At 36.9% G+C, this 14876-nt stretch overlaps 2 protein-coding genes across 3 annotated transcripts; both read right to left on the reverse strand.

Moving 5' to 3' along the window:
* Positions 1-1631: 1631 nt before the first annotated feature.
* Positions 1632-4621, reverse strand: LOC113310122 (protein PMR5-like). The gene is made up of 5 exons (XM_026558702.1): positions 3977-4621; positions 3712-3883; positions 3442-3620; positions 3171-3329; positions 1632-2190 (listed from the first exon to the last, which is right to left on the reverse strand). The coding sequence occupies exons 1-5, from the start codon at positions 4312-4314 to the stop codon at positions 1872-1874; spliced, it is 1167 nt and encodes a 388-aa protein (XP_026414487.1). The 5' UTR covers positions 4315-4621; the 3' UTR covers positions 1632-1871.
* Positions 4622-7202: 2581 nt separating this feature from the next.
* Positions 7203-13893, reverse strand: LOC113308090. 2 transcript variants are annotated; one of them, XM_026556565.1, is made up of 11 exons: positions 13470-13893; positions 10961-13357; positions 10718-10847; positions 10537-10625; positions 9803-10047; positions 9455-9541; positions 9272-9371; positions 8741-8951; positions 8514-8592; positions 7855-7909; positions 7203-7747 (listed from the first exon to the last, which is right to left on the reverse strand). In XM_026556565.1, the coding sequence occupies exons 1-11, from the start codon at positions 13578-13580 to the stop codon at positions 7526-7528; spliced, it is 3726 nt and encodes a 1241-aa protein (XP_026412350.1). In that variant the 5' UTR covers positions 13581-13893; the 3' UTR covers positions 7203-7525. The 2 variants fall into 2 exon arrangements, with proteins under 2 accessions (XP_026412350.1, XP_026412349.1); XM_026556564.1 differs by having other exon boundaries at positions 8514-8649.
* Between the last annotated feature and the right edge of the window lie 983 nt (positions 13894-14876).

The raw sequence follows: 14876 nt of genomic DNA on the forward strand, positions 1-14876 counted from the left end.
TGGGGATGTCCTAGGAGTTATCCGGAAACCTCAGTAAGTCGAGTCAGAGCCTATAGCAGACATGACCAGTGTATCTCGCGATGATGTACTAGGAATAGGTCATTGATCTCAAATAGGGTGAGTCGTGCTTACAAGAGATATGTATATCTCCGCTCTGGTTCATAAGTCCGCTGGGGACGTATTTACGCATCTATAGAGCCTACATGACCAGCAGCATCTCGTTGAGGATGTATACTAGGAATCATGACATCACAATCAGCCGTGTCTCGCGAAGACATGCTGGAATTGTGGTTGTTCTGGTTCATAAGTCTGCCGGGGACGTTTTACGCTCTACAGAACCTACGTGACCAGCAGTATCTCGGAATCACGACATCACGACGAGCAGTGTCTCGCGGGGACGTATACTAGAAATCGTGGCTAAGGATGGCTTGAGTTCCAAGGGCTTAATCTCTCCCGTGAGAGTTGAATTTTGCCTATAGGGTTGAAATAACACTTTTGCCCCTTATCCAAATTTCACCATCTACAGGGGAAGACTTAGGATTACGAGGTATGACGAATTATAGAATAGCTACAAAATAAACATTAGTTCGGGGTACATTTTAAGTCGTCAGGCATATTTTGGATTGTTGGATTAACTTCGAATGATCAGTTTTGGATTAGGTCATTGAGGAATAAAAAATAAAAAAAATCTCTCCAATTACAGGATTTACACTCTCGTTTTCCGCTCTCTCTCTCCTTGAAAAGAAATATCATAAACAGAATTTTCATATCCTCATATTGGCTTATGGGAGCCGGTTTGAGCAGATCATCCTCTTTAACAACTTTTCTTCTTGCTTACCTTCTCTTTTAATCTAGTTTTTAGTTTGTTTGATCTAAGATACTTGTTTTTCTCTGCTTTTGAGTTCTATATCTAGGTCGCTCCTCTGGTATTTGGGTGTTTTGTTTTTATTTTTGATTGTTGTTTTGTCATTTCTAGCAAGTTCTCGAGTGTTGTTTTTGTGTTAACAACAAAGGGTGTGGTTTTGTTTCCCTCCAAAAAACCTTCTTCAACTGATGAAGACAACATCAACACCAACAAAGCTAGTAACATCATCAATAATAAAAACAACAACTCCATCTAGGCTTCCGTGCATCAATTAATTCAATAATGACCGATTACAATTAACTTCAACAGATCCAGAGACATGTGTTATAGAGAAGACTTGTGTTACTTTAGATTAGATTACTCCAGCCTCGGTTACTTTAGATTTGGTTAAATTGATTAACGAAAACTGAAAAACTTTGGTTGGATTTTCCAAAAATCTCATTGAGCCGAAAAACATTAATGTAAATCCATTTTACATGACAGGTTTGGTCATTGAAGTGGATTTATTATTTTGGAATTCTAATTTGGTTGTGATGATTATAATGGTAGGAACGTTGGCCAAAAATTTATAAAGAAAAGTTAATAGTGATGATTTTAAACCTTAGGAAACAATGTGACAATATCCCGTCTTGAATCGACTCTATTAATCGATATACGAGGCTTGCCTCTTTTATGAAAAAAATAACAAACAGTAAACACTTTGTTGGGAGAAATTCGAACCCGTTCTTTAAGAGTACAGTAATTAGGCATAAGGGGAATTCTTATGTTTGTAAGCAAACAATTTCTTCTTATTATATTAGAAATATGTTAATGCAGGAATTCGAACAAATGTAACCAATACGCATTGTTGCGTACCGTTTTGAATGATTACACATCTGTATATATATAATAACTTATACCCCACACGATTAAATGAGAAACGCCGGCACAATGTGCACCCTGTACTATACGGTAGCAAGTATATCAATCAGTAATGCAGCAGCAGCAGCCTAAAAACAACTGTGTTTTAAATTGTAGCATAGAACAACTGGTTCCAAGTATCCGGCAACCCCGGTAAGCACCAATGACTACAATCTGAAGAGCGGTTCGGGTTCAATCTTTGATCTGGACTCACATTTCCACTGTATATCGACGGGTGCCCATCTTTACGGAGCTCGGAAAGAACCGTAATGTCGAGTAGATAAGTAGGTGTTTTCATATCCCTGATCACTGATTGAATTACCCCCATCTGATCTGGGTATGTCCCAGGATATGTTTCTCCACCTAAAGGTCCCGTTTCTCCGTAACAATTCTTCCTCCCTGAATTGTCTTTCCACTCTTTAGGACTACAACAACAAGATCACAGAATCGTCAGAAAAGCATCCACCGGGTTAACCCGACCCAATAAAGCGGGTCAGGTAAAGCATCGTAACTGTACCACGGAAAGCCGCCGTGAATGTGGAAGTCATGAGTAGGACCATGATGGACCATTTCCAGCACATAATCACATGCAGAAAATAAAGTTCGGTTTCTAAAAGCATGCGTAATTTGCGGTCCTAGAGCCATAACTCTCAAAGCCTAAAAATAGTAACTTGTCGGGTTTGAATTTTTACCCGTTTAAGAATGTCACCGACAGTATTACCAATAGACTGTAATTTTCACATACTACAAAAAATACACTTAGTGACTAAAATAGCCCTAAAATCAACATAGGCAGACAATGATTACGATGAGAACAAGAAAATGAAATCTCGTGAACTATGTCACCATTGGATAGGGATATTTTCGGAAGAACAGAAAAAGAACTAGAGGACAATGCTACTCTTTTGATAGTCTTCCCGTGAAGAAAGTAATCACGGGTCCTAGATACTAATATTACAAAGATACTAATATTGCATCAAAAAAAGATACTAATATTACAAAGCAAAATTGCTAAACCAAACAGAGGAAAGGGGTGGGGTGGTCATGCATAGGACCTACAACCCTCCAAAAGGAAGGCCAATGAGGTCACAAATCACTGACATATTCAATATCTGATTTTGATGAAAAAGAATCTTGGCATGACTAGTTGTTGGACTAATATATACACACAGGTTCTAGACTTGTTACCAAGGATAATTTCATTCATACGTCAAACTTAGCATGTTGCAGGGAAGATGATGAAAGAATTTATGTCAATTGCCGTTGTTTTAAATGACGTTTAGATACGTGCAGAATATATTTCTATGTATATAGATTACGTAAGGAATAGAAGAATTGTCATAAAGGCTTAACAGAATGGAGAAGAAGATATAGGAAACATAAAGATGAGGTTATAATAACTTACTTGTAATGCGTAGGAGAAACACCTTGGAAGTAAACTCTAGTTTTGGATGTGTCAATGTTGGTGTCAACCCAATTTGACCATGTTCTCATACCTCTATCAAAAGCAACCAAACGATCCATATCTTCGTAGATCGATCCTCCTAATTCCATGCTATCCCACCTATTTATTATAATTTGCATGCAAATATCAAATTAATTAATTGTAAGCCATCTCTTTATACAAAATGAAATTAGTTAAGAAGAAGAATTAAGGTGTTTGTATATATATGCACCCTTGAAGTTGTCCTTTATGAGACCACCAGTGCCCGGAATTAAACGATAGAACATCAACATCTTTCCAGATACTCCCGCTTTGAGAAATACTATCAAGTCGGAGAATTCGCTTTCCGTTGACACTGTCGATATCGACTAAATACGGTGTTCGGTAGAAGGATACAGTAACTCCATAATCCTGTAGAGAAATTACGTACACTTTTTAATCAAAATGTAACTAATTCGGCATAGTATATTTTAATCAAGAGTACACTGTTAATCATAATTACCACAAATTTGAATGATGATAAAGGATCATGTTTCGTAAATTGAGTTTTTGATTTTGGTACAGCTGCCGATATCATGCAAACCAAAGATTGCCATTGGTTCAGACCCAAGGAATCTCCGATAAACATAATCGATTTTCCTTTCATTTTTGTTAAGAAATCAAGCCCATTGAACCTGTCAAAACACAAAACATGAATACATAATTTAGTTATGGATTAAGAAACTTAATTAATTAAAACTAATGAGACTAACATTTATTATTTTTACCTCGGAATATTACAACCACTGGGTTGCCATTTATATTTGAGATAAGCAGAGTCCGGTCTACCATATTGTTGACAATTGAACTCAGGATCAATGATAGGACAATTTGATGATTGATAAATTGGGTAACTATCATCTTGAACCCAACTTCCTACAAATATATTACAACTTTCTTGGTTTGGAGGAACAACTGGTTTCCTCTTATTATTACCCTTATGAGATTTTGATGATGAATTTGGTGGTTTTTGTTTGTGTAATTTTGTTATTTGCAGTTGAGTTGATGATACTATTTCAAACAGTATCAACAACAAAAGAACTTTACAAACACCATGAACTCCCATTGAAAGAGATAAGTGAAGTATAGGAACTAGGAAGATAAATCTTTGCAGAGAATGAGAGATTGAGAAAGAGTTTTGTAGAAGGAACTTTTTAAGAGAAGTGTGTATTATGTATATGTTTTGTTTTGATGTGGGAGAGTTGCATGTGAATGAAGGAAGAGGAGGATTGCTTATGAGATGGTTTCATGTGAGCTACTTAATATATATATGAATGAACTCTCCCTTTTAGCTAGCAAGCAAAAGGGTTTTACATTTCATGGTGGCGACTCACGAGTGTGTGAGTCTAGTGCATACACCATTACAAAATATATATATAAAAAAAAAATGAATAAGTGAGATTCTTGGTCTCTTCTTCTTCATTTCTTGTTATCAAATATTTATTTTTTATATTTTTGAAAGAAAAAAAACTCATCTTGTTTTGTTGTTATTTTTTGACAAAGAGAAGGGACGGAAGACTACAAACAAAGGATAAAGTTGTTAGTGAATGATCACTTTCTATTGGCCCCTCCATGGTTTTTAATTGCTTCACTCTTTGTAATTTTGCTGAAGATGTAGCAATGGATAGAGAGTTTGTATCAGTTGGTCACTATTCACCCACCAAACTATGTAACCCGATAGAGGAAGAATCATATACTAACAAATTAGTTAAGGTATAGCTGGATTGGCATTGAAAGATACATTGTTGAAAAGTATTTGTATTTGATGGTGGTGTCCATTTGTATAGAATTTATTTTGTTCATTATTATTGATTTGAAAGACTGTCTAGTATTAGAGTATTTTAATTTATTTTTCCTCATCGTGCATTTATATATACTCTTGAAATACCATTGTTGATTCGGAAAGGAGAATTAATTTATTCCTGATTAGACATTTTATAGTCTTAAAATGTAATTAGAGAAGACTATCTAGTAGAGAATTAATTAATTTTTCCTGATTAGACATTTTATAGTCTTGAAATACCATTAGAGAAGACTGTCTGGCTAGTAGAGCATTAATTTATTTTTCTTGATTATTATACTCTTAGATACTTACTAATTTACTTTTGAGAAAAATGAAAACTCTGCGGTTTATTTTGATCAAGTGGTGGTATTACTTAACACGAACTTTTCATTCAGTGCATTTTGATTTCTGCCGTTTTTCACGTTTTCATATTGGTTTTCCTGCCATTTTTGCAACTTAGTTTGATCTTATTTACTAAAAAGAATTCATTAGAATTAAGTTTCAAAAATAACTAAGTGATAACTCCCAAGCTTCTAAATTGTCAATGAGAGAAAACACAAACTATAATTGCTACGAGAAAAAAATAACTAAAATAATATAAAATGAATGATTCACAACAGATCCTTATCTTGACAAACACTCGAACTTTTGGTAGCTTTGGCCAATGCAATAATGAAAGTTGACATCAAAAATTATTGAATCACATTAAGACCTTTTAAATCTTAAGCAAAACCTAGCTAAGCAAGGACCCCATGATAATCATACAAGCCGTCTAGTTGCACCAGTTGCCCATAGAACATGTACACTTACTATTCAAACAGGGTTCATAAACATCTACTGGGTCCATAAGGTTGTTGTTTCTAGACACCAATGGTCCACGCTATTTTGAACTAAATGCATTGGTTGCTAGCAAAATTTAATTTTATGACTTCCATCAAAAGTTAGCCACCTTTCTTCTTTGTTTGGAAGTGAGAAAGGGATTGTCATTTTGTAATTAAAACTTATGCAGATACATATAAAGTTTGATCCATTATTTTTAGTCCAATTCGAACTCTACTATCATTGCAAGAAAATAAATTATTCTTTGCTTTTCTGCAGAAAATTAATAATGGTCGACTGTCGACGGTAGAGAATATATTCATCTAACTTGGTGTGGATAGCTAGTGCCTATTCAATTTCAAGGTCATGAAGCACTATTATATAATCATTTGGTGTGGATAATGCTTCAATACTCAGCAACCGAAAGGGAGATGTACAACGTATTCCTTTCACAGTGTATTCCAGCAGGAGATCTTCCGTTTCCAAGATTTCAATTCGGACAACATCCATCTGATAAGTGGAGTTTCATGTATATAATGGAACCGACACCGAAAAGTAGTGCTTCAAAAAAACAAATTCATCGAGAGAATATGCGCGTTCCACCCACATTACCATAATGCAACACCATAGTGAATGCTAAGCTTTGCAAAGTCCATTCTTATTTGATTTTGAATTGTTATTCTCTACTTCTTTTTGCAAAGACAGCCCCAGCTTTGTACTCTGGGTTGGGAGTGAACTGAATCCAATAAAGATTCTGTTACTCTATTGGGTCCCACAAATCAGGTAGCTTCTAAGCATAGAGCAATGTCGGAACTAAAAACTCAAAATGATACCAATATACATAATGGAAAAATTGAAATCACTTCAATTATTTAGAGTACCACCAAACATTACCCATTTTGAATGGAAATTGGGAAAACTGAAGTTAATGGGCTGTCTTCTTCAGATAAGATAAGGTTCAGAGTGCTATAACCTCTATTTGGTGGTAAGCAGGAAAAGTCAGCTTATACCAAAACAACATCCATGATCCACCAAACTAAATGCACTACTCATGTTTCAAGAAACAAACAAACAAAAGATAAATCAATTCCGACCCAATACATTTATGCACTACTCATGTTTCAAGAAACAAACAAACAAAAGATAAATCAATTCCGACCCAATACATTTATTTAGAGGGGAAAGATGACTAAAGCCGTGATAATGAGGGTACTTTCAGTTTTGAAATGGAATTGACTGCTCTTTAAAAACTTTTGGCCCTAAACTCATGGAGCCAAGCACGGTCCGTAAATTAACAGTTTAGAATAAAAAAAAATCATTGCACAGAATATATCAATTTCATTTCCTTTTAAACCTTCTTTTTTCTTTGAACATAAAAGTCTTTTTTACAACCATTTTAACCCCCCCTTTACAAGAAGAAACTTTGATCCTAAAACCAAGTCTCATCCTATACAAAAAAACATATCTCCACCTTTCTTCTATACATCAAAACTGAGACTTTACACCGCCCCGTCAGACTTCAAAGTTATGTAAAATTAGAACTTTTCATTGCCAGCTTCATACAAAAGAACACCAAAAAATCTTCCTTCATAACTATTTTATGAACTCTGCATCCTACTAGATCAGTCGGTCACGTCAGTGTTAAGGCCTGTGGGCATGGGATGCTATGTCAGCTCTAACAAGGACTTAGAATGTTCTTTCGCGTGTAGAACTTGAAACAGGGACCCCACTTCTGCTGGTTTTCATTGTAAACTACTAACGCTAACTTCTCATCTGGTATTGCCGAGCATTGATAATCCTGCTGTTTCTTATAAAAATCTTCCGACAAGCATTTCTGAAGGATACATGGCTCACTGTTATGCCTATTTTGCTCAGCCTCATGTTGCAGTGTTGTCGTCTGTGAGTGTAAGCACGAGATAAGCAACACCGACAAGTGGTAACAAATAAAGGTGATATGGATAAAGCAGTTAACGAGTTTTTGACCAATAGAGGGGGAAAGCATACCAGATCCAGAGGAGGAGCTGTCACAACTGAGTCGGAGACATCTTTGACGCCAAGTCTGACAAAAGAAGAACTGGTTAGGTGGATACCACATTAGCTAGACTGAAGAAAAGACTTAGAACTGGATCAGGAAAAATGTATAGGAAGCTGTACCCCTACAGAGTAACCTGATTCAAAATTATATGTGAATATTCAAGATTTTAAAATCCAACTTCGCTACATCTGATAAAACTTTCAGGTAACTCATCAGATGATTTCCCCATGAAACAAGATTTTGTATACCTAAACAACAACCTTCCCTTTCCCATGTTCTCATTAATTTGTAATGGTCAAGGTGACCAATTTTGGGCCAGCACCATAACATGTGATTTATCAAGTTCGTCGTTCCTTGCTAAAGTACTTAAAACAAATCATAAACACACTGTTATGTGTTTCGTGTTTACATTTTTCATGTTCTACAATTTTTCTGTTATATTTTTCTTTAACCGATTTATGGAGAATGACAGGTAACAAGTAAATAAAAAGGTATTCTCACATCCCCCACGTGTGCTTGATTGGATGGATTCATTTCTACCCAAGGAAGTCATATATTTACCTAGCTTGCATAGCTACAAAGTCAAGTTTTAAGAAAGGAAACAGAGGGAATGAGAACGAATGCATACTCTACTTGTTGTTGCTCTGCATCTTGACTCCGTTCGACCTGTTCTGCTTGAATTACTGCCGGAATGATAGTGTTCCTATCTGTATCAATATTTTCTTTCTTTAGTTTGAACCTAAGAATAAGTTCTGGTCGACTCCCTGAGAAATTTGATATATAGCATAATACAAATAAATTCGAGTTCAGATGTAATAATTTAGTTATTGCTGAAAGGGTAAAAAGATCACACACCTGTTGGCTCCGGTGTTGGTTTCGCTACTGGTGACATCCTTAAGAATTTCTGGCACATTGTGGTATCCTGGAAATCCAGAAAAGTGTACTGTACAAGTTCTAATCTCTCTGAACTTGTCAACTTAGAGAAACCGAAAGAAGTAGTCCATGTATGCAACACTTGAGGAACGGCAGGTAAAATCAGCCTATCCACTTCTAATTCTTTGAGCTTCTGAAAAACGAAGATAGAAAGAAAATGAGTCAGATCTTTCATCATATATTTATAAAGAAAAGATTTCCAGGACAAGAATATATAGAGGGATAAGATGACTGTCCAATAAGAATACAGTTCATAGTAGAAAAAGTGACACCGAATCAGAATTCCATGGTCAGACAAATGCCCTAAAGACAACAAAAGAGTACACACTCCCATAAAAAACCTAGAAACACTGATATGTCAGTAAGAACTGAATCTCACCTAAACATCTATAAGAGGTTAAAATAACAGCTATTACTGATATGTCAGTAATAACAGCTATTAACGGAAATTACCTGTTCGAGAACATCAAATAGAATGCGGCACATCCCTTGCCTACGATATTGGGAACGCGTACCAACAAGTGGCACTTCTGCAACCTTTTCGTTATGTATCCTGGAAAAGATTAATGAGCTTAACGAATTAGATGGTGGACTAGAAGAGTTAATGCATTATTGAATGTGATACAGATTGCTTACCTAACTGTCGCAACTGAGATGAGCTCATCCTCTCGCTCTAAGAGCACAGTGTAAAATCCCCAAAAGTTCAATCGGTTCAGCTTTGATCTGAAAGATTGTGATAAATCAGCATCATATAAGCAAAGATACTGGAGTAAAGATCTAATTACAACACAATATTCTAGCATGAATAGCTACTCAGTTAAGGGGAAAAACAAGGATGGAATCCATCCGAAGTAGCTTTCTGGTGTTACCTATCTGGAGTGGAGATAGGTCATGTCAACCTACTGACACTTCGCCACCCCTTTCATGTCAATGAATACTTATCTAAATTTTCTAGCCTGGATAGAAAAGAAATAGGGTGCTTACGTATTGTTGAAAAGAACATCTTCAACAAGATCTGTCTTTGTATCTGGTTCTTTAATGGGCTCGAAACACTCATGAATTACAGAGAGTGCTACATTGAGCTTGCTCTGAATCTCCGTATCAGCCTCCTTATCAGATGGAGCAAATTGGTGGCAATCATGTTTTCTAGGTTTCAAAACACTCCATGATAAATTATCCACACCTACTGGAAATGACTTCCCCAGAAGTTTGTGGAGACTTGCAAATAACTGCACAATAAAAAGAATAACGATGTAAAAAATTTGCACAGGAAACAATGCAAAAATCATAATGGGAGAGCATATTCCAAATATAAATTGTTGCAAACTGAAAAGCCATATGAAACATCTTAACATTCTTGATGCAGAACAGACAACTTCAAACAACTCTATTTTCTTTTCTTTTTTCAGATTAGCTACTTCAGCTAACTATTGATTGGGAACGAAATATTGTCTATGCTTATGCTCAAGTCTTCTGATAGAAAAAGGTTAACCCAAGTTTATAAGAAATCATTTTCACATGCTAATAATTCGGCTGAAAGGTACAAATGACAAATCGTTCTTAGTTCTGTAAATTATAAGTCTCTGTATTAATACCTACTATGAATGGTTTTTTCTGTGTCAGGAACCAAAACCCCGACTCATAAAAGATTTAGCCAAACAATGTTGCTTGCCATGAATGAAACATCTGTGAAAAGTTTTAGGGGAAATATGGAGTACCTTTTCACACTTTATACCGCAAAACCAGCTGCCTTTCGGGTTAACGTCCAGCTTATCCAACCCTCTTTTGCTAACACACTCCGTGTGATCTACAAAAGATGTAAAATAAAATTAGTATATCGTAAGAATTTTGATAGGCCAAAGTACGCATGGTTTTGACCATAAAAATATTTAAACCTACATTCGTGATGGCATTGATCACAGCGCAGAACTTTCTTTTCAGCAGGCTGCTCCGGGATGCTGTCAAGCTCGCCTTGGCCACATATTCCACATTGACAAGATGGGCAGAACCATTTTCCATCCGGCAAATCCTAAACGGCATAATGAGTTCTTGTTCAAATTCAGTCTACAAACTCAAAATAGTCATTACTAGTATTCCAATACGTCAAATTATTTTTTGAAACAAATCAGATAATAAACGTACCTTTATTCCAAGACAATTCAAATGAAACGAGGATGGGCATTGATCACACAACACTAGTATTCCCCCATAGTGACAAATTGTGCATATATAATCATTCTTTTCGTCAGCCATATTTCCTTTAGTTCTCTTACCAGGTTCAACTGCAATGCAGTTCAGATTCTTTTCCTGTAGTTGCTTCTGGCAGTCTAATAGCGACCTTCCATCTTGCAAAAAAATCCTGGCAGATGGTCGCATATAATTACTACCAACATGACGTCCAAAATTTGTTAGACCAAAAACCTGTTCGCAACAATTGCACTTAATTCCTTTGCGGTTAATTTTTCCTTCCCCAATTATAGAATCGTCTTTTAAACTCAAGTAACGTACTTTTTCCCTTGGCAGAACCACATTACTTTCGATCAGCCAAGAGAGAACAGTTCGAGGGCTGCGATCCGCAGAACTCAGTATCACATCCTGCCTTGCCCTTTTGCTTGAATGTGGAACATGTGTTTTACACTCACTATCCAATTGAAGTCGAGATGCCTTCATTTTCTTCATTTTACGATTGCTGCTACTATGAAGGGACGCACTGTTTCTTTGCCTCTTCACCTGCTCAATGGATTTTTTTTCTTGTATATTACCAGCTTCGAGGTTTCCTTTCTTTTGTGATGAGCTAGATGACTCAGCAAAACCCTTTGCAAGCAGCCCATTTTGGGGCAATGTGTTTCCTAAAGCCTCGGGGGGGATATTAGAAGAGAACTTATCATGACTAGATGAGCTCAAAGACTCGGCTATTTCCTTACTGTAAGAAAATTCTTCTTTACAATGCCCTATGCAAGCAGTCAAAAGAGATTGGTATGACTTCTTTCTTGGAGAAACATAAATAAGGTCTTTGCGATTCCTCTTACATACAAATCTGGTGGTCCAACCAAGAGCGAAGAGGTACTCCCTTGCTATTTCACGTAACTCCTTAACTTTTTTCGAATTCCCGTCTTTCCTGCACTCAATCACATAAGTTCTCAAAGGTTGAGGCCAAGATTCAGGTAGAAGATCCAATTTGCTATGGATGATAGGTGTTCCATGACTTTCAGGAGGGTCTGAATAAAGTGATTCAGAATCTACAAACGAAGAAGCTTTCGCATAAGGAGGAGAAGCACCGCGTTGACCCTTTCTACAGATCTTTGATGCAGGAACCGGATGGGTATTGGGGTTAATCACTGCCTGGCACGCGAGACGAAGAGAATAGAGCGGCGCCCCCTTAGGTGGTCTGTAACGAAATATGAGGTTACCACTTGTTGTATGTCTTTTCTGCTCAATTTTCCAACCAAGATAAGACAGATGCATTCTAGATTCCAACACTGAATCCCGTGTGCTAGCATCGTACTTATGACTTTTTAAATAGGTCACTAATGCTTCAGGGCAGAATTTAGCTTCAGGAATGAAATCTCGCCCTACAGGTACCCACTTTTCCCGCCCAACTGGTTCCGACTCCTTTACTAGATCATCTGAAAACACATGAGTTGAGAGACTGATTTTTCGTCTCTTCCTCTTGGTCGAAAATGGACGGTATTCTTCATCTTCCTCACTCAAATTTTCAATAGAATCATCATATAAAGATAATGCTAAAGGATTTTCTTCTTTCAAGTCTTCCGAAACACCCTCATCATCTTCTAGTAAATTAGACATTTCAGTATCCTTCATTCTACTCTTCAGCTGCTCCTCAATTGGTTCATCATCAATCAAATTCCCAAGAAGTACATCAACAATGTACTCAGCAGTTGTATGCAAACTCTTCAGAATACACTCCCGCAGCAAATCTACCCACACTGACTTCTCACCACAAGTCCACTCCTTAATCTTATTCCTAAACCCCTCCAACTGTCTCAAATCATACCAAATCTGTCTAACTGAAACAACGGTCGGCATATCGACTTCATACTCCTCAATCAATTCAAGAAACTTCCAATTCCCTCTAACATTCCAAATATCTCCAATTTCATCCCAATCTTGAGTTACCCTCAACTCATCAATTTTCATCATTTGTACATCACCTAAATCAGGAAAGAACACTAATCTCTCCGACTTGCCATCTTCGTAATCGAACATTACACCTTCCCACCATACATCATCGACCAATGCATCAACACACAGTCCATAATTTAAACTAAATCTACTAACTGTAATTTTGTCAGGAATCGGCCTAATTAAACCACGATAATTAAAAGAATTCATCACCTCATCCTCATTTCCCAATTCAATTCCATCAAGTATAGGAGAAACACTAACAGTCTCCTTAAGATTTTCAGTACCTTCATCTACTAGTAAATTATCATATTCCACTTCACGGTATCGATCACCACATGCAATTACTCTACCACAATGCCATGAACCACTAAATCCCTCTTCTACACTTCTAACCTGTAAAAATCCCCAAAACCACAAATCAAAAAAAAAAATGAAAAAAAAAAAAACAGAGGCAAAATTAAAAGTCCTATGCCCTAGAAATTGAATGAATCAATCAAACATTTACCTCCGCTTTAGCTCCAATGAGGAATTTCCTCTGAGTTGATTCGAAATCGCTTCTCTTCCGTTTCTTCTTCTTTGTATCACCATCGTATTCATCGATTGTAGCTGCCGCCATTGAAAGGGGGTATGTGTGAATAAGCAGAGAGAGTAATGCAATAAAGAAATAAACAGTGAGGGTGTTAAGTAAACAAAATAGAATAAAAAACTCTTTCTCTAGGTCTCTATTTATTTATTTTAATTTAAGCAGAGAAATGGGATTTGGGGGTATGATAGGTTCAGGGTTCAGGGAAATACATGATGAATGAGAAGAATAAGAATCTCACATCTGAGTCCTTTTGAAGAACGGAAAATAAATCCAGATTCAAAACCCAGATTTGCTATAAAACCCCTGCTCCAAGTAAGGTAACAAACCAAAAACCCTTATTTCTTTGTCTCTATCTCTCTCCTCCATTCCTCTAGAAATCAGGCTACTTATCTGGGAAGTCTAGTCTGAGTGTCTGACTACAGTTGATGACAGTAATATTACAAGTGTAATGTGGGTCCGTAAATATATCATCTTTATGATCCTTCACCTAAACGTCTAAACGTGGGGAGGGAAACGGGATTTTGTCACTCACCCTGCTGCTTTAAAGACATTTTGGTATCGAATAAATAAATTAGAGTTTATATTGCAGGAACAAAGAAGGTTTTATGGATTAAAATTTTTAATTGATGGACGCATACAAGACAGGAATGGTATTTGTGTTAGGCATCATTATATGTTGTAGCATAATTGTATTTATTTGAATAATTGTATACGCGGGAACGACGGTTATTCGTAATATTTTAATCGAGATCGTTATGTTCGTTACTCTGAATATGTATATCTTTTATTCAATGCAATTAGCGGTATCGTTTTCGGAGAAGATATCCTCGGTTAATATTCAATGCAGTTAATATTCTCGTCTTCGAAAAAATCCTCAGTTTGTAGGTACACATTTCATCTTCCGCCACGTGTTCACAAAGACACACGTGGAGGACATGCGGCTGAGAGCATCAAGATATGATATCACACGTGGACAGCCAAGAGACGCGCCTTGTCAAGATAGCGTCGCCACCCACCAGATCCAACGGTAGAGGATCGAGGAGACAGAAACACTAGAACACTGCGAAGCACTGGAGGATAACCCAAGAATCACTTTATCCTATCCCCAGAAAAATCTAAGATCTACGGCTGGGGATAGTCTAACTGACGCAGAAAAGACAGGGGCAGAGGACAGTTGTCTGCCGCGGACAGACATCTCAACTACCCGCATTAAATACCCTCAAACAGCATACGTGTCAGTCAGCCTGTGGAGGAAGCGCAGATAACACTGCATATTCAAACGGAACACGCGGAGAGAACCGAGAACACGAAGACCTCTGCGTAAGC

Source organism: Papaver somniferum, chromosome 9 (genome assembly GCF_003573695.1).
Source record: "Papaver somniferum cultivar HN1 chromosome 9, ASM357369v1, whole genome shotgun sequence".
Taxonomy (NCBI): domain Eukaryota; kingdom Viridiplantae; phylum Streptophyta; class Magnoliopsida; order Ranunculales; family Papaveraceae; genus Papaver; species Papaver somniferum.